Here is a 27162-nt window from a genome sequence, read left to right on the forward strand (position 1 = left end):
GAATTATATGCAATCAGCCCATGAATACAGGTAAAGTCACAAGGAAATGCTAGTAATATATATATATTCAAAATTTGCAAGTAAAAAGCTTTCAAATGATACCAAACACGGCATATTTATCTTAACTTTATTTTTTTACTCTGTATGTTTTGTCCGCTAGAGGGCGCCACATTAGATTTTGTGAAACCCCATATAGCCTATAACCAGCGGACAATTAAGACGCTTCTAATGATATGTCATTTGTCGAATTCTGATAAGTAGTTTAGAAGTTACGAGGGAACAGATGAACATACATACATACATACATACATACATACATACATATATACATACATACATACATACATACATAGCCTGTCAAAATCATAACCCTCCTTTTGCTTTGCCGTAGTCGGGTAAAAAGCAAAGGAACATGTGGGCCAACTTTTATTAAGGGGTCGACAATTACTCCCTACAACTGCTAACTTTTACAAAAAAACATCGTAATTGAGGTAGACCAAAGTCACGCCAGGTCGCACAGTTTAAACAATTTATCTTTCTTTCAATATAGCCTAACGAAGATTGATTATTATTTTGACTTTTACTAAAAAAATTGAGCAAATCGCATGACCTTTCAAGTACACGTTGCCCAAGTTGTGAGTCAGAGTGTCGTTAAACTCATTCATGTTGTATCTGAACTACACATTCGTTTACTTGTGTATCCTTTTTAAGCTCAGTGACTCACTTGGAGTCTTTCTGGCTAATGATATTAAACATATGATGCAACGGCCCTTCGTTTATGGCATTCTTGATCTAATTATGTGTGCACTTTGTACATATTATGTTGTCATTTGTAAGGGTCAATACATTGCAGAGATGCGAATATGTTTTCGTATGATGTGTAAAGTAAAAGTTGTTCTTCGTAAGAATAATGCTCTTCTCACTACAATAATATAGATAATTGTAGAAGGTTGTGATTAGGTGAATAAACGCTGTCATGCATATATCCCAAAATAGTGTTCTATAAATTGAGAATTAATGTATTATTATTATTGATAGAAACTTTCTTTGAAACATTTTTACATAAAGTATAAGCAAGTAGTTACAGATGTAATGTTGTTGAATCAAAGAAATTGGTATCTGTTTGATTATAATACATTTTCTTCACTTATAATATTAAGTACTACACGTGTAACTAACCCAAAAAAGGCTTCAGCGATATCGCATTAGCGTTATTTATATCTTATATCTTATCACTACTTTTTTTCCTTTCTATAAGCAAACAAATACTTGCAACAAAAGATTTCACATCGCCAAGAAGTGACTAACGTGTGAAATATAGTGTGAAATTAGCACTTAACGACACTTAACACTAGATAATATATATAATGGTTATCTACTCTGAATACAATGGGCTTAAGCTTTAAGTGTCGATCCGCAGCCTTATTAGCTAAAAATTAGCAGATAGCAAGCGACGCGCAACAGCAACGCGACAGGTTTGCGACTGGTCGCGAAACGTCAAAAAATTTCGTATTATGTAAGCTGTTGCGCCGCTGTCGCACAACATCTGCTTCCTGCGACCGATGCACTTGATTTTGTATGGAAAGCAGCGCCACTCACAATCAGGTGGCAACTGGTGGTACTACGTATGTTTGTTAAACATTAAACAATACTCGCTCTCATATTCATAACTGCGTCACATCTGTGATCTGCGTTAGCAAAAAAGATTAAGAAACTTGTGAAGTGGATGGATCCCAGCATGACCACTCCAGGGATTTTTTTTGCGATAACCCTTGTAAGTGGGTCTTGTCACATAAACAACGTAATATATTATTACTGGGATATGGGAAAGGTATTCAGTAATCAGTTCGTGAATGTGATTTGTCGTGGTTTGTGCTCAGCGGTGAATATTAGTGTTACAATTTTCGTAATTTTGCACAAGTAGGTAAGTCTAACTCTTTGTTTATGAAGGCGCTAGTTACAATATATGCATTAAACGTTACTTATTTACTCACAAAATATTGTGAATTTTTCAGTTGAAAAAAATGGAACACCGAGTTTCCAAGTCTCAATTAGAGGACCTCCTTAATTATTTAATGGAGCATCAGGCTCTGGCCAAAGGCGTTGGTTTGGGTCCACGATCGAAAGAAACAGTCGATCGCCAGTGGGAAGAACTAGCTTCCAAATTAAACGCCCATGGCAGTGGTGCCTCAAAATCTGGATATCGCTGGAAACGTGTAAGTATATTTGATAAAGAATTATTTATTTGCTATTTCTATACAATTTGAATCCTTTTTGCTCATATTTCTAACACATCACTTGATTTCACACCGCCATGTGTGTATTTTTACACCACAGAAAATAGAAATACTAAATAGCTGTCTATACCTACCTACTTGCATTTTTAGTACATCAATTCCATATTGATGCATAAAATTATAGTTTATAAAAGGTTAAAAAAAAGTTTATATAAACTATATATAATATATATATAACTACATATATATATATATATTAAGAGCTGTGGGTTTCAAACAAATAAATTTAAATAAGCTTGCATGCATTATGCTTACAGTATTGGGCTGACCTGAAGCATAAGGTAAAGGCGAGGGCATCAGCCCAAAGACGGGCAGCTTCTGGTACTGGTGGTGGGCCGGCTTGTAAAGACGACTTATCAGAAATTGATAAAAAGGTGTTGGCCATTATTGGAGAGGGTGCTGCATATGGAGATACTCAGCATAGAGTGCCAGCATTTGTAAGAGAAACAAAATAGTCTTTTATCCTTGAAATTAATATGTAATGATTATAATCATATTTTTGCATTGCAGCCTATACCAACACCAAGTACCTCCTCGGCCATCTATGAGGATATAGCAACTGAATGTGTAGAGATAACCATAGGTAAACAGACATTTATTTTAACCAACTTCGGAGTGAAAAAAAATCTGTTACTTAAGTATATAATTTATCCAAAACCCTTTCAATTTTAGAGTCTTCTCCACCACCACCAGCCAGTGAACGGCTCATAGATATTGGGCAGACCACAACGCCAATATCACCATCAACGAGAGGAAATACTGGTAAAGTTTGTTAGTTGAACTTATACATCTACATTACATAAATAATATAAGAAAAACATACCTACATAAACAATCAGTTGTTATTATATGTAACTCTTAACAATTTAGGTAAAATTTGGTATTTACATAGAGATTTATATTTAACTAGCTTTCCACCCGCGGCATCGCCCGCGCAGTCAAAGAAAAACCCGCATAGTTCCTGTTCCCGTGGGATTTCCGGAATAAAACCTATCCTATGTCCCGGGGTAAAAAGTAGCCTAGGTCCTTTCTCGGGTATCAAAATATCTCTATACCAAATTTAATGCAAATTGGTTTAGTAGTTAAGGCGTGATTGCGTAACAGACAGACAGACAGAGTTACTTTCGCATGTATAATATTTATTATACATGCGATTATCTATATTGTTTTAAACCTGACAAAATAAATAAAAAAATAAATAAATAAAATAAATAAAACAAATGATTCAAATATTTCAAAATTGCAAACATACTGTTGCTTCAAAATATCCTATCTTATTAGTTTCAGATAGAGTGCAGGCACCGGCTTCTGCTGACCCTAACAGGACGCGGGGTCCTAGATCAAATGCTGGTCAGATATATAGTTCTAATTGTCACTTTTATTTTTTAATATTTTTGATGTCAGAAGTCAGAACTATCGACTGGTTGAACAAATTTTAATTTTTCTTTTTTTTTACTTGAAAGCTGGTGGTGCTTCCTATGAACTGAAAGTTGAAATACGAATGCTTTAAATTATTTAGTTGTAATTATAATATTTTTTTTTTACAGATAGTCCAGTGTCACGGCGACTACCCAGGAGCTCTGTTAGGAGCCGAAATATATCTGATCTCAGGACTCGTCAAAGAGTTGACCCGTCTTGGATCGTTGATATGGAAAATAGACGGATCGACGCGGAGCAGAAGCTGGTAGATGCAATGATGATAATTGCAGAGGCTAGGAGGGACGAGTTAGATATATCGCGCAGACAACTAGCCCTTACAGAGACTCTGGCTCAGGCGCTGCGCGAACTAACCAATGTATTAAAAAATTGTTTAGAAAATAAATAACATTTATTTTATTTTATTGTTTGTGTTATCATTATTTTAATTCCAAATTCATTATTTTTGACATTAAGTATTCAAAATCTGATTAATTATTATTCTTATACATTCTATATTGTGACATTTTTCTCATTCACATTTTTAAAATTGTTTTATTTGAAAATATTTCATTTTTTTTACTAATATAGTTATTAATATTTGAAATATCTGATATAAAAAATTGAATTAATTTACACAAGTGAAATATGAAGGTAGAAGGTACATACCTAAGGTTTCAGTACACATTGACTCATACATAGACATGTTTATTGCATCACACAATCACACCACAAAAATAGAAAGGTTCAGTACACAAGATAATCATTATAATTATAATCTAAACATAATCTAAATCTTCTAATAATCTAAAAATTGTAAAACTAAAAATAAGTAACCAAATAATAACGATACAATAATAACCAGAAAAAATTTAAATAATTATTACAATTACATATTATATGCCCAAACTAAACTCTTAAATTTAAAATAATATCATCAGTGAACAGTATTAAATTAACTACTTATTATCATAAACTACTTTTGCTATGTATAATATTTTTATCTCTACACAATTATTAGTAAGTACCTACAGATAGTTCAAGTACATTCTTTTTGAATAAGGTGCTTCCTCACAATCTATAATCTAACATTTCAGGTTCGATTTTGTGATGACAGTTATTCCTAGCTTGCCTATGTAATGCTCGACTTTGTAACGTTACATTACAGGTGGTGAGTTAGTGCCTTTATTTCAGTATATTTGTTAACCACACACAAATATTAACAATGATATCATCATTGGTTTCTGCTATATAAATATAAATATTCTTAGGTTTAAATACTAGAAAAAGTTTGTACAACGCTAAATAAAGGCTATGGTCTCCTCTCCCTCCATAGACGCTGCATAATAAGTGATCGCTGTAAACGACCACGTTCTAATTGGTGTGTTTCATCATCAATGCTGATGGTGTCAGATATTTGGCGGTCAGAATCATGTCTAGTATATTCATCTGATAGCTCTATGACTTCTGTTCCTTGTTGGTTAGCGATGTTGTGTAAAACACAGCATGCATTTATGATTTTGGCTACAGTGTGATGGTCATAATGCAGTACTCTATGTGCCAACAAACATCGCCAACGAGTTTTCAAAACTCCTATGCAACGTTCAACAGTATTCCTAGCACTGCAGTGGACATTTGTGTAATGCTCTTCTGCAGTCCCAGGAACAGCGTTAACAATAGGAGTCAGAAGCCATGGCCGCAGTGGATATCCAGAGTCGCCTGCAAATGTAAAGCATAGTCAGTGTTTTATAATGTATAAATTACTACAAAATTGATATCTAAAAATGAAATAAAATAAATAATAAAATTAAAATATTTAGTAAACAGGTATTTTTGAACATTAATTCTGTTACACTTAACACACACACTACATTAATAATACAAAAAATAATTACCTAATAACCAAATGCTTTCACCATTATTATGAAGCTGCTGCAAATGATTATTTATTTCCGAATTGCGCCAAATATATGCATCATGAGTAGCTCCGCCAAAAGTAGCATCCACATTTAAAATATTAAGATCACTGTCACATATCTAAAAAAAACATTATTTACAAGAAATTAATTCTTATATTCTCACAGTATTAGAAACATTGTGCAAGTCAGTTTTTTAATAATTGTAGTAATAAAAGGTTCGTACAAACTAAATATAGGTAATAAATAAATTAAAGCTTAGTTAAGTAAGTGAGTACTTACTATTTGAACATTTCTAGAATGATAATGTTTTCTGTTAAAAAAACGTTCTTCATGCTCTGAAGGCTTCACTAATGCCACATGTGTACCATCAACACAGCCCAGGACACCAGGAATTCCAAATTTATTATAAAATCTGGAATTATAGACAAAATTAATGATATGTGAAACTTTCATGGTACATATCAAATAGGTATAGAAATTTACTTGTTAATGATGATATTTCTTTCTTGCTGTGTTTGTGGAAATTTAATATACTTATTCAGTATATTAATATTGTTTAGTGCTGTTGTCACTTCTCTCACAGCATTTGACACACTAGGCTGGCTTAAACCATGCAAAAAGCTCATTCCTACTGGCTTTTGGTATGAACCCGTTGCATAGAAAGACAGAGCTGTTAAGACCTGAAAAGTGATTATTATAATTTAATAAATGGGCAGACTACAAACATGGTCTTGCAATCCTGCTAACAATATTATGAATGTATTCAAGTCAAGAATTTATAACAATTTCTTACCTTACACTCTACAGAAACCTTTGTTTGCCTCTTTGATCTAGCCATTAGTGGAGCTAGTCCATAACACAACTCTTCAAATGAATCTTGGGTGATTCTGTAGTGTGCCTTGAACTCAACATCTGTCATGCTCAAAGTCCTTGCTTGGTTACGAAGACTTCGCCGTAACTGAGCCACATCATGAGCTTCTTGTCTTCTAACTTCGGCCTCGAGTGCCTCAATTAATAAGAATGCTCGTGCCATTTTATATAAAACTGTCTAAGAAGGTATGATTAATATTCCCGAAAGTAAATTTAATATGTAATTATTAGTAAAATTATATTCGAAAACTTGTCGAACACCTTTTCTAGACCGATGAAAATATTTTGCACACTTACCGTAATATATTTTAATAAGTTTTTTTAAGTATTCGATGATCTCAGTTAAGAATCAATCTTCTAAACTATAATTTTTATTTTATTTTGAGATTTTTATATACTTTATTGTTCCTATTACAACCAGCAACAAGTCAACAACAAGCATTAGAGCTGTCGCATATTTGACAAATCAATTGCTTGGTAGTTGCTGTCGTGTTGCTGTCGCAAGTCATAGCTAATACCATTTGCAAAGCAACCTTTGAGTTTTTATTAGCGACAACTGCATTTTTAGTTTTTCAGTTGCTCGACAGAGGCAGCACTGTTGACGGCAGATTGTCTGCTTGTTGTCTGCTTTTACGTAATAAGAAATAGACGTTTGACAACAACTATTGCGCAATTTTTGGTTGTTGCTGATCGTCTGCAAGATCCGTAATAAGGCAGCCGGTATTCTGTTGTGTCGAAGCTTAAACGGCGCCAATCTTATGGCAATTGTAATAAATTTTCGGAAGCAATTAAGATAATATCTCATAACAAAATTATTCGATTTCGAATCATTTACTAATATTTAAAACGTCATTGCCATTTCGTAATTAAAACAATCAGTCCTTATAACGATTATATAACAAAACAATTTGACTCATCCGGAACGCGTTTAGAATTTTTATAAGCTCAATTCATTGAGTCGCAATTAACGATTACAATGGTATAAGTCATTGAAATTAATCATTATTATAATGATTGATTGTAAGTTAATGAGTCAGGTGGTGAGTCAGTTTCATCCCCACAGGACAGGGTTGTGTCATATCGTAAACAATAGGGGTGCGTCATAGTTGATTGGGACGAAAATGATGTTACTGGTTATGTGTTTGTTTAAGAGATGCTGATTGAGCAGTTGCGGTGAGGAATTACCTGACATCTTGTTATTCATTTAGCATTACCACAGCATTACGTAGCAATAATATGTATGCAAAACAGTACAAAAATGTAGGTATACGAATTATCATATAATACTGTCCAAATAGATTTTTATTGACGCAAAAAGACAATTCATTGTAGACAGTTAAAAGTAACATGATTTGTATTTTATAGCTATAAATAAGCGTTGTTTTATATTTAGCATGACTATGTCAAAACTTATCTATATTTACGAAACACTGATAACCTCTTATCGCGTGACAAACATCGAAATTTGTACTGAATTCAACGCAAGTTTTCGGTTTGGCCAAAGGCTATAATATAGCTTATAAATATAGCTTTTATGTAAATTGCGAGCTTCGGACTTAGGTCATCGTTGTATTCAAGGAAACCCCTTTGCATCTGTCATGTGATTGTTATGCCAACACTGGAAGCATGCGTCATTATCCTCACACGTCATTTTTATAAGCACTAATGGTATTTCTCTTGACGTTAAACGATTTTCTTTTTATACGGGTGTTGGGTTATATAGTTTATGTAAAACTGTTTAGCTATGATTTACCGTGAATTTAATAAATATTGAATGCAATTATTATACGCTTTTAATGACGTTTTTACAAACTTATAATTATAATTACATAAAGGCTACTAAGAAAAAAATTATTTTATAATTGTAATCCAAGAGAACAATTGAATAACTGGTGAAAATCAACTGAACAAAACATAGCTTATCTTGCAGTACCAAGATATTCAGTCTTCCTAGAAGATGAAACTTTTTTAGCAGAAAATCACAATAGGTACTACTTCTACTAATAAATAGTGCGTTGAAGGTAAGTTCAAAGGAATTACTAACTCGGATTTTCATTATTGTTTGACGCAACTGAAAGCCTTATGACCGTATAAGCTAATGTAAATATGAGTTGTCATGTAGTTGTGACGTCAGTATTTTTGCATTCTTTCGTTAATACGTATGCAGATGTGAATAACATTGAATTTTACTGTGTTAAAAGTTATGCCAAATGTAGTTAATCCATCATTAATTGTTATTAATATTAATGAATTAACATTAATTATTTTATGTCAGAGGAAGGAAAACGTAGACTCGTCATTTGGTGATAAGCGACACATTTTACACTTCACGCCTCATAACATTTGTATTGGGAAACCACTAGGAGGAAATGCAAGCGTAATTTAGGGAGAAAAGAGATGAAACGTGTACGCCTAATTTTAGGTAAAAACTAAAAAATAATCATTTTTCAGATTAAAAAACAAATCATTACCTATGTATGAATCAGAACAAGTAAAAATATAATGCTACATTGAAACTTCTTTGTGACCAAACTATCTTCACAGAACATAAACAAACCGTATGGTAACCGATATGCTCCCAATATAAATTCAATATAAATTCGGTTCCCCTTTTAGATATCCTGATAAGTAACGACATAAACACATGTACATCAAACGAACACCTGTACCAAAAATGACTCATTATTCCACATGAACGGTTGCAGTCCATATGTGACTGGAAACATAGGGGAAGTGAGTCACGGAGTCAACGATTTTGGGGTGCCCGTGACTTTTGAAAAACATACCGACAGACTGAACTAACGACTTTCTTTGGGTCATTCGAGTAACACTACCGTTTTATGACCATATGGTAACAATATAAATAGTTTTGATCGTTTGATCGATCAAGGAATTATATGTCAATATGTATTTATTTTAAGTAGGTATGTACATTTCATTTTTTATAATATTAATACGAACCTCATTCATCGGTACAGCCTGTAAATCAGCGCTGTTTTTTGTGCAGAATTTTGATGCTTTTCGGCAATAAAATATTTATTTTCTATCTTTCTTCAATACATGCAGTTGTAGTAGCTAATTTGAATAATATAGAAATATCACATGGATAGATTTGACCAGTTACTTCTTTTTACTTCTGATATACTACGATAATGCTATGATATCTACTTAGTATTTGGTCATTTATATGTAGTTTGCCTATAGGTTCACGTGCTTGTAATATCAAATTGAATTTTAAGCAGATATTTTTGAACAAGTCGATGATAAATCTTCAGAACTCTCATCTAAAAGAAGCCTCAAACGTGACCTATCTTGTATTACTGAGACGTCTTCTGTAACGAAGACCTTGAAAGACCTTATTCATTCGATTTCAATGACGTGTTTACGTGATTTTGAAAGTAAAAGTCGTGTTATTAATGTGGATTAATGACAAGGATTATTATCGTTTCGAAATCGATGCTTATTGAAATTAAATGCAAAATTGGATGTAATTTTTATTCGGATGACCTATAAACACTAGCAAAGATGAAGTACCTAAGTAATATAATATGTTTCTAGGGTTTTTTCCCGTTCTGTATAAATATTAAAACTTATTGTTTGATAATAATAGTTTATAGTTATTGCTGTAATTGATTGTAAATCTGCAATAGAATTTTCTTAAAAATGAGTGCAGTTCTTTTCCCAGAAATTTTATTGATAAAAAAAGATCATTTAAAAAAATAACAATAAACTGAACACAATTCTTAATTAAGAGCAATCAATTGACGCCATGGTATTTATAGATCCACGTTGCATCTACAGCTTGATGAGTAAGATGATGTTTAAGAAGCTTTTTAAAAATTAGATGTAAATTTCAATAAGTGTTCAATATTATTGCGATAACGTCATCGACACCATACAAGCAATACAAGCGAGTGCATTCACCCTCGAACTTAGATCATCTTTTAAAAAAGATCTGCCTTACGAACTTTCGAGATGCCGCGCCGGTCTCGATTCTTTATTATGGGTTGTGTTGTTGTATTATAAAATTGATTATATTAAAACAATAGGTCGTGATTCATGTCTAATAATTTAATTATTTCTTAATTTTTTTTCTTCTATAATTTTTATGAAATATTTAAGAATTAAGAGTGACAGTGACAGTTTTTTTATTACTAAATAAATGGGATTTTTGTAGAAAATGTCATAGGTAGGTAATATATTATTATTAATTATTTAGAAAAATAATGCAAATACATAATTAAACAATTCACGAGTTTTTGTAATTGTAAAACAAATTGCACTTACAATTAATTCTATTATGAATTACTTACTACAAAATCTCTATTTAAGTTTTTTTTATTGTTTTAATAACTATATTACGTAGGTACCTTACTTAATAGTATGTAAGTAGATACTTCAAATTCAATATGTAACTACATTTATTTTTTATTTTTCATGCGACATGTGAAGGACATGTGCATTGTGCACACTGCTTTACTTACACTGCTGCTGCACTTTACTATAGATCGATAAGTCTAAATATTTTATATTATTTTGAAATTTTAATTGATAAGTAGATAACATCTGAATTTGAATATTATTTCTACTTATTAATAATATTTTTTAAGGGGGTAGGTAGGTACTTACCTAACTGAAGTAGGTAAATGTATAAACCCTCAGTATTAACCTCAAATTATAGGTTGTAATTAATTATTAATTACCTACATTTCAGTTATATTGACTTATGATAATATTGACGTTACGTATGTGTAACACTGGCTAGTTGTACTTAAATAACCTAATTACCTACACTACCGAATTTTAATTGCGCGTTAGATTTATTAAAAGGCCGCATTCTTGATTCGATTAGTCATTTATATCAAGTATCTTTGTGTGCAATTTACTAAGATACATTAAGTTAAAGTATGTATCGCGTAAACGACCTCAAAACGGCATTCGACCTAGTCGGACGTCGTAATCTAACATAACACAAGTCGAGTTTCAAACGCGAAAGTTTACGTTTCGTTTCCCTGGCTACCTTAATATCATGCGAAAATAGCTTTTAGTCGAACAGCTTATAGTTTATTATAGCATAGCTATTTGGGGGACACGTGCGGAATCGAGGTATTAATGGAGTCGATTTCTTATAACAAAGCGCTGTAGAGCTAGCAGAATGTGTATTGTTTAGCGGCGCACTGCTGTATGCGTGCTTTGAAAGCGCTGCAGCGCTCGACGGTGTATTCCTACCACGCGATGACTCAAGCCTCGGTAAACAGTATGCGGGGCCGATGAGTCACCGTTTTACACATTCGCGTATAGTGTTTGAGAAGTGTTGTCAGTCTACAGTTGGACTCGTCAAGTAGGCAACCGAACCGATTTAGGCGTTTATATCGCAGGTTTTTACTGCCAAACGCCAATACTTACACAAGAGTTGACGAGATAAAGGACAATAAAAACAGTACGTGTTAAGAACAAGTTTGTGAAAGTGTATTAGTTCTAGTTGTTAGTTTAAATGTGTGCGTGTCACTAGTGAAACGGTCGATACGTTGATGATTACAGTGGTATTTGTGGATTCCGTACATAGTTATAGTAGTGACTACAAAAATGCCTTCTAATAAGAAGTTAATATCGAAAATGAAGCAGATTGCCCAATGGATTTTAGTAGTGCATGTGGTAAGTTTATTGTTATTAAACTACAGTTAAGATATCTTAGTTTTAGTTACAGTAATGAAAAAGTGGACTCAACTACCTAGCATAGGATAAGATATGAATGAAAATACATCATTTATTTAATAGGAAACAATCAATATACTAAATAATATGTAAAACGGATGCAACCGCTGATTGCGAATCATTACATAGCTAAAGTTCTGATTTCAATTCCTTTCAATGCTAATATGAATTACAAATGATTACAAGGACAAATATTGAATTGTCAAGAATTATTCTAAAACATTAATTTCTACTGGATGCATAATGATTTGGCTGAAAGTTGTCAAACCACACCTGTAAGACAAAGGAATGGGAGAGGTTATTGAAATAGCGAATGCAGGACACGGCTAGTATAGCTCTAAATATCGCTATACGAAGTACCTATATCAAACACTATACAAACAAGGACGATTCTTTACAATGTTCTTTAGATTATGTATGTCCCATTCTTATACATATCCGTGGTATTTTTATTACCAACCCACCTACCTACCAATACGAATATTGACAAACAGCCCACAAGATTGTCAAAAGCCGAAGTAATTTATTATCCGAATACAAAAATGGTCAATAATTGAGTCATAAAATATATCGAAATGAACTGAATGAAAAGAGAAAATAATATAGGTAATTAAGAATCATCAAAAGAAATATTTCACATTATTAGATTGATACTTACCCATAAATATAAATGTGATCTAAAGATTTTCAAAACTTTTAAAGAAACATTGTTAAATCGAGACACTAGTGGATATTGATTAGAACCCCCAGCAAACCCCCGGGTTGACTTAACTCAGTTACAAGTTCAAAGAGCAAAGTTTGCTGTAGCGTACTCGGCGCAACCTTTTATTGATAAGGAAATAAAATACACTACGAAACTACTTCCTGCTACTTGAAATGTTGTTTGCATACGCAAAACCAAGACTCCTATCAGATCTACAATGTTTCGAACAATACAAATGTGTGATATAATCTTTAACCGAACATTAGAACGTCCGGTTTCTGGCAGATGTTAAACCAAAACACTTTTCAAACTCAGCTGCTTACGAACAAGGGTTCTCATAGCTCTCATTCGTAATGATTTATCTCCACGTTTCATCCGGTCTTTCCTTAAAACGTGTCATAAGCATCGCATTCAAAATTCTCGCCTTTGAATGTCCTTTCAAACTTCTAACAATAAGAACAACATCAATAAAGAAAAAATTAATCTCTTTAACAATGAGGCATACATCCATACGATTTCATTCACATTTTTTATGTGTTAGATTGAATCTAGAAGACAACGATGTCTTAAATAAATTTAATATAATAATTATCCTAAGTGACGTGTCCTCTTTAAGGAGCGTTGAAAATTTCGCCCTTAATTGTTTCCTTCATTGAAACACTCGTAAGGGTCTACTTAAGACCCCCGGCCTCTGGGCGATTCGGACTGGCAACTTAGTAATTAAGCTTATTTCCTCCGCTTGTTTTGTCATTTACAACAATTGTGTGTCTAATTTAGTGAAGCTAGATGAAATTACGTGTACTTCGCCTTTCTGAGAATAATTCATATTTGTATTATCACTTATAATACCCCAAGAGCTTCAAAATTATCGGGTATTTTCCGATAGGTTCGTTGCAAACAAATGAAGGAGTCAAGTTTTTAGTCAAGGTTAAAAAATCACGAGCGCGAAGCGCGAGTGATTTTTCCTGAAAAACTTGACGACTTTATTTGTTTGCAGGGAACCTTGAGGGAAATGCCAGATAATTTTGAAGCTCGTGTGGTAACTATTCGGGGGATTATTTTTCCGTCCCAAATGTCGGCCAATAATTTCACAATTGAATTCAACCTGTCAGTTTGACGTCAACGACCAGAGAAAATTTTCAAAAAATTATCAGTATAACACCATGTAGGTTGTACCACGTGACGTCGAATGGTGCAATTCTATTGGTCGATATTTGGGTCGGAAAAATAATCATAGTAAATTGTTTCTTTAACTAGACAAATGGCAGACGTTCCGTCGCGTCGCCATCAGTCTAGAAATCAAAACAATTGGAAAGCACGTTTGCGGACTTTATCGAAATGGAAAGAAAAAAGGATGTCTGTTTAATTCAGTTGTATAGACCTGTTTGCAGCTTCGGCTTCTAGTTTGCGGAACGTGACCAGACAAGGTTTGGCGACGTGGAATTGACCGCGACGCTCGTACATTCTGATTCCGATATGGTTTTCATTCCAATTTCCCTAGACTTTTATTTTCTCACGTAATATTCCATTGCTGTGATTGTCGATCTTATCGTTGTTCGGTTGTTTATATTTTAGTTTTATAACCAGTGGCGTCACGATGACAAAATCTTATCTATCTTGGCAAAATTAAAATGATTACATTTTGAAAACTTTTTGGCTTATATTTGGATTAGTTTTAATAGTAAACATGCCATTTTCCTCTTGGTAATAACAGATAAAGATTAGTTAAAAGTAATGAATCATGCATTTATGATAAGGGTAATACTTGTATCAGTTTGAAAAATATGAATTGATATGGTGCTGAAGGATTTTTCTACGCATAGTTATTGTTTGCTTCAACAATTTCTTTAGAGATTATAATTAAACTTAGTTTTGAGAATCCGTTTTTTATAGAATCTAAAAATCTGGCTTCATGACAGATGTGCGAGACGTTTATATTTATGTTATACGACACTGCAGTGCACTATTTTAGCTCGGCGAGCCAGGAGGCGTGTCTCCGGTATTTATACATCGCCGGGCTGACTCATGTGGCCGTCTGAAAGTTGTCCCACATCCTTAATACTGTGGGCATTACTCATGGCAAAGTGCAAACCCGGAATTATAGCTTTCTCTATAATAAGATCAGCTCTTTATTGTTATTTATGTTTGAATATGAACCGTGCATTGTTTACTTTGTTTAATTGTCATTCTTCAATGTTATTTGCGAACACTTGTATACGCTCACGATGATTCATATCAGTCTTGAAATTCTTTTGCGCTCTGAATTTTAGGCCGGCTTAGATGTTTGTTTATTTTAGTAGGTGTCTGCTAAAATGTGGTTAGCGATGTATACCGATAATACGATGTGAATTGTGGACTCATATGATATGCAATTTATTTATTTTATCTCTGCCACTCTGGATAAGATAAAGGTTAGATTAGGACTTGGTGACACATTTAATTTATAATGCTGAAAATTAGTCATACTCAATATAAACGCTATATCATTATTGATTTAATTTTTGTTTGCAGAAATGTTTATATAACTGACAACTATGCGTAGGTATAATTATTATCATATGAATTGTTGTGTTCTTTAATTAAAAATTATATTTAGCAGTTGTACTCTTCATTTTACCTATATTGGTACTAGTAATGTTGTTTAGGTCATAAGCGAAGACTAAGAAGCAAATAATGCAAACAACATTATTAAGCGTTATCTTCATTTATAAAACATAAAAAAATAAAAATACACGAATGATAAGTTAATGGTATGAAATTAAACAACGAGCAATGTACTTTAATGACATGAGATACATTATAAACATGAATAATTCATTACAAAACAAACAATTAGTCGTTCATATTGATTATTGCAATAAAGATTCATCAAGCACATCAAAGGAATGAGGATATAGATTCAAACGGTCGTTTAGACCTTCAGTTTATATCGGTTTTGCTCGGAAGTGTATCATTAGTATCTGTAGTTGTACCGGAAAGTGAGCAATAGTCCACTATTACCCCTTTACAATTTGACGAATTGTGTTTGAGCAATATTCAATTCGATGCTTTCGAACCCTTCCGTTCCAGCGCTAGCATTGATTTGAATTGGTAAATAAAACGAGAGGGACCAAGCCCGATACATTGATGATCGTTCAATCAATTACCATCACTCACCAGCTTGGTAGTTTCAAATATAATTAAGCTGTATAGTCAGGAGATGTGTAACACTATTTTATTATATATTTTTTTTTGTATCAAATCAATTCATTAAGCATTCCTATATAAGTACCTAATTATACAATCGGATATACTCTCCGAGAATGGTCCACAAACCTCGACCACACAAGTCACAACGTTTTGCCCATTAAATTATTCAACTTAATAATGCTAAACTTTTAATGAGCTACTGTGATTTCTAACAAAAAGCATTTTACAAATTCTAATTAAGCGTGAAAATAAATATGCAAATAACGACAAAATTTCTGTAGACATCGCAAATCAAAACGAGGGTGGTAGAGCCGATGTTTAATTATGTAAATAAATTTTCATGCGTACGAAGGAATCGTTAAACAATGCACCAGATGAGCCTAGCCTTTCGATGTTGAAGTTTGAATAAAGAACAGCCCTGCGGGCAGCTTGAAACCGGTCGCCAATCTTTTTTTCTTATTTTAAAGTCTCCCTCATGTTTAATGACTGGCATGCTCGTTTGTTTCATAAAATTATTATGATTAAAAGCCTCCCTGCAACGGTAAGCCAAACTCAAGCAAACCGACGTTTAGTAATTTAAATATTCACGTAGGCAGGCTATACTTTTTTAATCGTTTAGCAATCACATTGTGTAATATATTATGCAATGCTTGTGGTAGGTACTCGGTACATTCAACTCGCATTTACGTAAACATCTCGAGGTCGGTGTTTCTTAGTTCCAAAACATACTTGAGTGCTAAGCTTGTGGCCCTTGAAATTATTGGTGTTTTAGCTTCACAAACATTTTGTTTAATCAAAGAATACGCATACATTTTTTTTATAATCAATCGTTACAATGGCACTGCTCTATGCATCTATGACTCAATTCTTAAAATTTGGCAGTAACTCAAAAAATTGGCATTCCTTTTATCACCTAATCGTATTATACAATGCAAGCACAATATCTCATAATATTCTTTATGCTCGTCCTCATAAACAGAAATGGTCCCTAATAATGATCGCAGTCGAGGGGAGAGAGCGCCTAACCGACCGTTACGGTCGTCGGATATGTGACCGCTGCATTTTATTACCACTTTACTCTGCCACATAATCGACCTTCATGATTAAGGGCTTCTTTTCATCTAATCGTCGTCAGGTATATTCCGGCCAAATTAAATTTTCAATGTGCACTTAAAACCCATCTGAAAGAAATAAAAAAAATATAGCTTCGAGTTTTTGATAGCATTAATGCTGATGTAATTTTTTTTTGTTGCAGGTTGAATTTCTAGAGGCATATTGCACACCTCGAGACACAGCGCGCAGATCTCCACAACACAAGCGTCGCTCGCGAGAACCACGTCGTTCACCCGACACTAGATGGCGAAACGATTCCCGTAGACAAAACTACGATTTTGAAAGACGACCATACGAATACGAATCAAGGAGATACTTTGGAAGGGAATACGACGCAGATTCAGGAAGGCGGCCATTTGACGCTGAGTCAGCGCGAAGGCGCGCGGATTACGAGTCGGCCAGAAGGACAGACTTTGATTTGTCTGCTCCCGAATCGCGTAGAAGAAGTCCTGAGAGCGCGCCCGAGGGTTCTGCAGACTCCCCACCAGAGCCAGCGCCGTCTGCTCCTTTGAGACAGGAACGACAATCGAGACATCGTTCACAGCAATATTACGAGTCTGGTAAGTTTAATACATACTATATCTTTAGAAATCAGACCTTTAAAATAAAGTCGTATATGAGTAACGAATACATAATACGATACAAATCACTTGATAAACAATTATATTGAGGTACGTGTATATAACATATTATTATAAAAGTAGCGACGAGCTCATCTCCGAGGAATGAGGACAAAAGATCCTTTCTTCTTGCAAAACAATCGCGGTAGAGTCTTGTTAAAAGCATTGTTCTCGAGGCACCAAACTATCCTGTCCTTCCCGTCCATACACCTGGAAAAAAGTAAAAAAATGTTAAAAGCATACACTTATAAATTTCACATGTAATAAGTTACAAATATACGTAACATTAATTAGTGTATCATTTAATATTGTATTATTATTATTTCTCATGACAATTAAAAGGACAGTTATTTAAACATCTGAATACGTATTTGTAACATTTCGTTCTGGATTGATTGAGAGACATCGCATCTCATGCCTCATTTCGTTTCCAATAGTGTTGTGGAAACGTTCAACTAGTAGTTTCAACAGAAGCCGATTGGACGTCCACAATTAGGCGGCGGAGCTTATAAAACCTGCACTAGCAGTGAAGCAACAATGGCAACTTTTAATCAGCCTTTTTCCCGTTTGTTCGTCTAGACTGAAAAAATCTCGGACGTAATAAATAGAGGCTTTTGATTGCAATATTTCACTGTGAAATCATGACTTATCTCTCTTCTACTATAACCAGATTCTTTATTATTTGCGTAATTCGTCCTGTAATTATCGTATTGTCATAAAATAACAAAAGTTAGTAATTCTCTTTTAGAAACATTATTTGGCTGTATGTTTTAAAGTACCTTTTATTTATAAACAGAATTTATCTAAAAGACAGAATAAGCCGTGCTAACGCGGACTTAAATGGTTTCGGATTCCACCATGTAGGGTTATTAACTTAAATCGGATTTCCGCTACGTGTTTGATGATGTCATGTCATTGCTATGTTTTTCTGTATGGCAGTATTAACTGAATGACAATACGTTTTAATCTGAACCGTTATGGTCAAATAACATTGCTTTATCTCCTCTAATATCCCAACTTTGAAAAGACATTAAACATGTAAATCGTGGCAATTCAACAAAATCGTGCTCGTAGGGCACACGTCCAGTCACGCGGAAACGTAATTACGTCACCTAATGACGTCACTTTACACACCCCTGTCACTAATAGACAATTTCGTGTTTTAGGAACCGTTATTAGAATTAGAAAGCTTCTAGTTAATTTTAATCTCTTTCCTTACGCATCTTTAAGTAAATTGCAATGATTCGAGTTAATTTAGATAATTAATTCTCGTTCAAACTTTAGTTTAAATTGTAAATTGAAGAATGTGAGCTCTCATTAGTCATTAGCCAATAATGTCTAATTGGCAATATTCGCCAACGCTGTTGCTAGGCAATTTCCCTGTAAGGGTTTGTCGCGGCTAGAGGGCTAAATCCAGGCTTTAACATGCATTCAGAGGGATGCCTTTGTTGTTCAAAGCAAGGAATTCTCATTAGGGTATTCCTGCTTGCTTTTGAAATTACATTAGCATCGTATGCATGAGGACATAGACTTTTTTTCTCGAGGGAATCTATGAATTTGTCTCATTTATAAAGGAATAAATAAACACACATAGTAGTCTAAATTAAATCTTATGAAGTAATCTGTATTAATATAATAATACATAGATGTAAAAATTATAATAATTTGCTTATACAAATATATTATATTATATTTTTGTCCACAAATTTGAGCTAAGAAGTAAAGTTCGATGTTTTATTTGAAAAAATCTTATTTGAAATACGTTCAGAAAAGATTTAAAAACTCCCTCGTTTAACATGAATTTATTATACACAATATGTGCACATTCTCGTTTATTTTTAAGAGACCACTTGAGACGAATCGTGGTCTCAGACTTGAAGGATGTTTCTAGCTCGTTACTCACATTTTATTCTTAAAAGCCTTTAAATTTTGTTGGATCTCGTCATTTAATCTTCAACTTATGTTCATAATTGTATTGTTATGTCAAATCGGGATATAGGATATTAATTTTGTTGTTTTTCTTTTATTGTTATAGAATCATCTACAGACGACCGGTCGTCCTCAACAGAAGAAGAAGAGGAAGAAGACGAGTTCGGTGAATTCGATCCATTTGCAACTGCACCGTCCTTGCATTCGCCTGACAGTGGACGTTCTGATCCACGTTACGCAAACGCTCCTCGCAGAAATCCCAGTCCATATTATTACGGCGATTTGTTTAAAACTGCACCGCCCCCACCTGCACCTTCCGCCCCAGCAGCATCCTCGACATCATCTTCACGAGGAACGCGCTACAGAAAATCGGCTAGTCTTGACGCCCCACACGTTGCTCAAAGACCAAACCTGCCAAAACGCTTTTCAGTGGCTGAAGATGGCTTTCGTGAGCTAGAACGATCGTCATCTTCGTCTGGAGAGAGCGCGTGGATGCCGCCGAGGCGTCGTGGGCGCGACGCGGCCGGCTGCGCGTGCGCCGCGCCCGAAGATGTAGACGAGCACCGTCCATCTCGTAGCGTATTTTATGTGCCGGCGCCTTTGCCACGCTGGCCACAAGAGATGACCACTCGACAGATATATGAGACCGCTTTTGACTGCAAAATCGCACGCTCCGACGATGATTTGGATGATTTTGACCGCGTTAGTAATCATCCGGCCTTGTTACAAGCCGAAGAGCGTAAAATTATATCATCAGCGGCATCAGCTTTTGAAGCAGTTGAGCGGAGTGAACCAGACTACAAAGGACGCCGCAAGGTGACTATGAAAACAGATAGCGTCCGGCGCTCAAAGATACCAACTATACGACAGAAAAGGGAAAGTGAAAATAACGCATTAGCATTATCAGAAGACTTAGAAAAAGTTCATATAGATGATGAAGAGCGAACAGCGTCAACATCGCAACTTCCATTCCGCGGCTATACTCCATCGCCGCCATCAACAGCGCCTTTACCCACAAAATTTCAACAGAAAGATGGATCTGCCATGAATAGTATAAAAAGCGCCCCAAATTTGCCTCAGTCGCAACCAGCTCACCCACGTCTGAAAGACTTAAGATTACCTGTAAAATCACTCAGGGCTCGAGACACGCCCACAAGTAGTGATGCTAGTATGACTGATGTAAAAGCGTCTGTTTCTACTGAATTAGATGTTGGACAACGTCTACGAGATTCAAGTCGGGAATCACGTGATGGTGATGATGAAAGGGGGCAATCAAAGGACGGTATTTTTTTAGAGATTAAGGGTCGACCCACTTCCGATTCAGACACACCAGAGTTGAATCGGTACACGGGGCCAAAGGGGGTCGGCCCTATAATGGAGTTTAAAGGCAGGCCCGGTATAGCTCGCCCTAGACGAAAGTATTCGAGCACTGAGAGCATGGCTACAAGTAGCAGCGGAGGAAGTATGGAATCACTAAGAAGTAGCAATAGTGAAGGTGATAGAAGCAGCAGTAGCTCTGAAGGTCGACATTCCTCTTCGCTAAGCTCGCACAGCTCGGATTCTGGCAACGTTCCTTTTGCTAAATCACACCATATGCAATTAACGGGGTTTGGGCATCATCCGGCTAAACTGCACATTTTAAGCCCTATATCTGATAAATCTTCACAAGAACCAGCATCGGAAACATCTGACAATAATAAGAATAATAATTCACAAAAAGTTTCTCCGGAAGACGTAGATACGGGAAATACTACAATCCAAACAACTGTAGAAATTGTTCAGAAACCTAAACGTCGTGCATTACAAAATAGGAATTTATTGAACCTTACTTTTAGACATTCAACACCAGGTGATACAGAGATTCAAGGGTCGGATAGTGGTATATCAATACACTCCAGAGAGGGTGTTGATTCCAGGAATGCTTTCATAAATTTTAAGAACAGCAATACTGAGGAAGCACGTAAAGATGAAGACGTGGATCTTTCAGATCTACCATTTGATATGCCAAAACTTCGTAGACGACGGGCTGAGGCTGAAGTTGATCTACGAACCTTGCCATTTGATATGCCAAAACTGCGAAGAAAGTTACGCGGCCAGTCCCTACAGTTAAATAATGATTTCGGCGAAGCTATATCTAACGCTTCATCGAGTCAAAGCGTACAAGACCTAAATCAAGGTGAGTTATTGCATTATTTTAATAGAAAAGAATAGGAAATATCATTTTCTATTATCATTTATTAACAAACATAGTAAGAAAAGGGTCTGCCACATTCAATTCACATTTATTGTAATTTGACGTGACTTTTACAAAATAATACCGATTAAGATACATGACTGAGATTGCACCGCACAAAATATTCTGGTAGGCCGCCCTCCCGATATTTAATTTACTAAAGTGCCTTTTGAAGGAAGTTTTTCTTTATGCTGTGTGCAATTTGTAAACGTACATTCAAGTTACTGTTGTAATATGTTACTGTGTACAGTTAGTGATTGATACTTTACGAGAAGTGACATATTACTTACATTGAATATAACTGAAGTTGTCAGGCTTTCCATTTTGTGTTTTACTTTTAAAATTGTATCAATAATGAGTGTATTATTTTCCAGATAAGCATCGTGAGAAGCTTACATTAAATTTCAATAGTGGCAGCAGTGGATCAAGCGGATCTAAGGGATTGCACTTAAATTTGGGACCCATAGCTCCACCTCGAGATTTAGTTGATGCGTCTCTTCCACTTGACCGACAAGGGTAAGTTTCAAAGATGATACGATATAGATATTTAATTACTTTCTTTTCATTTTCTCTTATCTTTTAATTTGTCACTTCACTTTACTATGATATGTTTTGTTTTGATATTGATTATATTAATATATTTTTTTTTATTTCAGGTGGTATCATGGAACGTTGTCGCGCATAGAAGCTGAAAGTTTGCTCAGAGATGCAGAGGAAGGAGCTTTCTTGGTTCGGAATAGCGAATCTGCTAAACACGATTACTCGCTTAGTTTGAAGTGAGTATAATATTTTTTATCATGTAGACAACAAATATCATCATATTCATATCAGTATAACATACTATCTCGGTAGATAAAAATGAGTCACGATATTAATAATTGTTCGTTTTGTTTCAGGTCTACCCGTGGTTTTATGCACATGCGTATATGTCGTGGAGGTGATGGATATACTTTGGGAGGGGCCTCGACTGCATTTCCTACAGTGCCTGCTTTAATGAGACATTATGTTACGGCTCAAAGGCTGCCGGTCAGGGGAGCGGAACATATGGCTCTGTCGACTCCACTGCCTGCCGTTATGCTTTGAGAACAGAAGGAGACTGTGGACATTGTCCACCGGGTTTCTTCTGACACGCAATCGACTTATTGGCGATTGCTTGAGTCGCTCGAGTTCATCCTGCCAAAGCCTGGAGAATTGAAAGCCTTCGGGTCGGAGGAGGAAAAATCGCCAATGATTTTAGTTGCGTCCGCTATCAGGTTTCAGTTAGCATCGCATTCAGACGGGTGTAAATATTGAAGCAAGTTTTCGTTTAGAAATTTTTGATACATTAGCAATTGTATGTGTATCTCTGTATAGTTTTAGCGTCCAGTGAATAATACCAAAGAGTTCTAGGATATGTTTAGCTATTTTAAGGGGCTTTTGTATTTTAACCGCTCGCATTACACTCTTTCTTATTATGCTAGTCCATACACCGCAGCAACCTGTATTCTAAAATAATTTATTAGTGAATGTAATCTACTTATTTATTTCATATTCATATTATTATAGTTATTATCAGAACGTAGTTTTGTTATCGATTGCTATTAATTCATTACAATCATACTAAGATGTGTAAACATTCATTTATGTGTTTATTTATTGACGTAAGTGATAAGTTCATGATGTAACCACAAGCAAATTTATGTATTTTTATGTGTTTTATGTACATAATTTGGGGCCTAATTATATTACTGGGCTTGGTTTGGCGGGTTCGATAAATAAGTACCGTTCATGCACAAAAATCAGAACAATATCTGATTTACACTAACTGAAAATAATATAGTCCACATAGTCCGTTCGTTGACTTAAATAGTATTAAAGTGGTAGTGATTCATCGTTTTCAAGGCGGTCACGAATACCGTATCGATTTTAAGCAAGGTACAAACTGGTACACGCATTGTGACAGACCTTTAACTATTTATACCGTAATAGACTAAGGAATTTTCTTTTTTGCACCGTAGTTATTAATTAGTTTTTCATCCACGAACTAAAATATTGAGCTTAGATTAGTAGAGTACAACTTAAATACATCGTTTAATTTATTCATTGCAAATCCTTTGAGACGTCAGATTGCAATTCTATGAAGAATACGTCGCAGTCACAACAATTCATCGCCATACTTGATGTCATGTAATACAGAAGTAACGGTGGGCGTTATATTATATAAAAAAATAACCGTAGTTATCTTTTATGGCACATAATGTATGCGTAAGTAAGATCATAGAAAGATTGCACATGTTATGTAACAGTCACTTTGACTTATTTATATTTTTTGTTACATTAGATGTAAGTAGAAATACCTATTTATGGGCCTTGTGTTATGAGGTTTTCATTTGGAAAATATGGTCCAATTCAGATACTTCATTGTCGCATTTAAGGTTAGAAAAATAATTTGTTTAGTAATTTTCTGTGATTTAGTTTGATATAATGTTTGTAAACGCCAAAAACTGAAATAAATCTATGTGTACGCATGTAATATGAGTTATTTCAATGAATTCTTAAATTGATTCAGAGGATTAATCAATAAGAAATGCAACGTGATCTCAAAATCTTCCTCTACTGTTCAGTTACCTTAGATTTAATTTTGATTAATTTGTACCTGATTTTGACTAACACTTGTTTGAGACTTAAAATACGTTTTAACAATTTTGTTACGTGTATAACAATATATTTAGGTGTAATAGTAGTTTTATATGGGAACGAGCGAATTTTTATGTATGTGAGACATTTTAATATGTACTAAACCACCGCAAAGCAGCTTCTGCAAGCGTGCAACTAATTTTAATATTTAATGTACGATTTTATTACTAAGCAACTGCGTAGGCGATGTACAATAAAAATTAATGCGTTTTCTATGTTCCAATCTGGAAAACCTGTATGGATTGCAAAGAATCATTAACAAATTCTATAACGACAATCTTAATAGACTACATATCAAGTATTTTACTTACAATTTGTTAAATTACCATCTTACAGAGTACTTTTTCATATGCTTACCATCAAAGCTCGATTCAAACTTGAATATTCTGTTCATCTTCCAGAACAAGAGCCATTCTGTAAAGATTATGAAATGAATTATAATTTATTATTGTATATCGCCAACAATTATCCGTTTAATATTTAACGTAGTAAGTATATAATGGAATGTAATGATAGCATGGAAATTTCTGGAAGTCTTAAAACGTGTCAAAATTTTTCATAAAACGATAGGTTTTGGTCAAATGTTAGGTAATGTTATAGCTTATCGTAGTTATAATCAAATATAATTTTGAAGGTGTAGTTTGAAATAAATGACGTAATAAAAGTCTTGAAAAATATGTTTTGTTTTAATTTTAGATGGTTAATAACCCTACTTCAACTGTTTTCCTTTAGAATTGAATATCTATGATTATAACCTACCTTTTTTATAGTGGAGAATGCATTTTGGCATACCCCGAGCGCTCGGGGAAAGGGATATATTATATATAAAATAGATTATATCCCATAAAGATATCAGGAAATTTAAATTGACAAAGTTTATCTTTCTATATTCGATATTTCCTGATTTTTTTAATAGTTAGTCTGAAACAACCAAAAACCATAAAATTATGGCTAAACTTTAATGGGGTGACAGACGTACGAGTAAGTACGCGAACTTGTGGCTCGACGACCTTTTTCGCTCGTGTGTCACCCCAAGTACGCGTACTTAAAAACCGTCGAGTAAGTTCGTTGACGATCCAACATGTTTGAAATTTTACTCGTAGCCCGCCTTCGCTCGCACGTCTGTCACCGCCGCGAGCCGCGAGCCTAGCCTGTCTAGCTATAATAGGTGTTACTAAGTGCAAAAGTTCAATTAATTTCGTCTTCTTCTTTTAGTTTTATGAAAATAATTTAATATAATTAATATGAATGAATATAATATAATTGAATATTGGCGAAGGTATCTTTGAATCACGCCAAGGAAGTTTCACTCCTGACGCGTGGGCTCGGCGCACACGCTCTTTTTTTGTAATGTACCCTCAAAATATAATAGTAAAAACGAAAATATATCCTTCAATTTTTGAACATTTATTTTGTTAGAATGCTATTTACTTAAAAATAAGTGCTGGTTAATTAAAAATGTCTATATTTAATTCCTGAATAACATAAAATTCCCTCTGTTGATGACATAGAGACATTCGATATCGGTGACACGCGAGAAGCTACTGACCAAGCTCTTGCGTGTGTCACCGACGTCGAGCCGAGTAAGTACGCGAACTTTAAAACCGCGGTTTTAAAGTTCCTACGTCTATCAGCCCTTTTAAGGTGCCATTTATTACGGCCTATACACACAGAACCAAACAATAAAGCTGCTCTTAAAGCGTTCAAAATTGGTTTTAAAATAGTAATAAGTTTTTATTACTAATTTTAAGTTATAAAAAGTACATTAATTATGTTCTATAGTGTATAGTCTATACTATTCTACAGTTTTGAAAAGTTAGTCACAAATAAAAAGGTTAATAGAACCTTACTTCTTATATTAATTAAATTCATGGCACTACAGAGAGTATAAAGTTTACTAATAAAGTAATTTAATAATTAATCTTGCTAATATAATAAACGTGAAAGTTTGTGAGGATGGAAAGATGTATGTAATGTTCCCCTTTCAAAAGATACCCACTGAACGGACTTCTATAATACTTGACAGACGACAGTGATGAACATTTAGCAGAATAATACAAGCTAAAGATAGACCGGACTCTCAGTGGAGTTTCGTTTGCAAAAATCGCGGACCTAAATCTGACTTCTGATATATATTGTATAGATCCCAGACATCCTATAGACAGATGTTGCCAACCAGTTTTGTGGTCCCCCTGCCCGCACCCCGGTAATTAAATATGGCATACAAAGAAAAAAATAAAAATTTCCAAAACATGCCCTGTCGGGTATCAAATGAAAGAGCTTATTGAGTAGATCACGAATATATAGCATACTATATACATTTCTTACACTTTCTCTAAGATTTTTTAGAAAATTTACGAAAATGGTCCATTTGTGAGTTAACTTTAAACCACTATAGATTGAAAAACTCATGAATATATTTTTTAAATTATTATTTTAAATAATTAACAATAGTCCATTGTTTACGATTCAATATTCCGTA

The 27162-nt window shown here is 34.4% G+C and overlaps 2 protein-coding genes across 6 annotated transcripts in view; both read left to right on the forward strand.

The window, feature by feature from the left end:
• Positions 1-25355, forward strand: part of hwt (SH2 domain-containing adapter heavyweight) — a 149090-nt gene extending 123735 nt beyond the window's left edge. The window contains exons 1-6 of one of the 2 annotated variants that reach the window (XM_090112930.1): positions 11780-12157; positions 17365-17782; positions 19878-21947; positions 22379-22520; positions 22661-22780; positions 22901-25355. In XM_090112930.1, the coding sequence (XP_089969056.1) occupies positions 12089-12157; positions 17365-17782; positions 19878-21947; positions 22379-22520; positions 22661-22780; positions 22901-23087 (3006 nt within the window). In that variant the 5' untranslated portion in view covers positions 11780-12088 and the 3' untranslated portion in view covers positions 23088-25355. Of the gene's footprint in view, positions 1-11779; positions 12158-17364; positions 17783-19877; positions 21948-22378; positions 22521-22660; positions 22781-22900 lie in introns of those variants that run through there. The other variant, XM_090112929.1, reaches the window with a different exon arrangement.
• On the forward strand, positions 1713-4138 carry LOC149900236 (uncharacterized). Of its 4 annotated transcripts, none has more exons than XM_090113133.1 (7): positions 1713-1924; positions 2016-2216; positions 2555-2734; positions 2808-2880; positions 2970-3068; positions 3579-3647; positions 3845-4138. In XM_090113133.1, exons 2-7 carry the CDS (start codon positions 2025-2027, stop codon positions 4120-4122), a joined length of 891 nt encoding a protein of 296 aa, XP_089969259.1. In that variant the 5' UTR covers positions 1713-1924; positions 2016-2024; the 3' UTR covers positions 4123-4138. The 4 variants fall into 4 exon arrangements, with proteins under 4 accessions (XP_089969259.1, XP_089969262.1, XP_089969261.1 ...); XM_090113136.1 differs by having other exon boundaries at positions 2970-3059; XM_090113135.1 differs by having other exon boundaries at positions 1713-1920.
• Positions 25356-27162: the final 1807 nt, after the last annotated feature.

Source organism: Colias eurytheme, chromosome 19 (assembly GCF_061535395.1).
Source record: "Colias eurytheme isolate Ceu_HAF_F1 chromosome 19, ilColEury1 Martin Lab GWU primary, whole genome shotgun sequence".
Taxonomy (NCBI): Eukaryota; Metazoa; Arthropoda; class Insecta; order Lepidoptera; family Pieridae; genus Colias; species Colias eurytheme.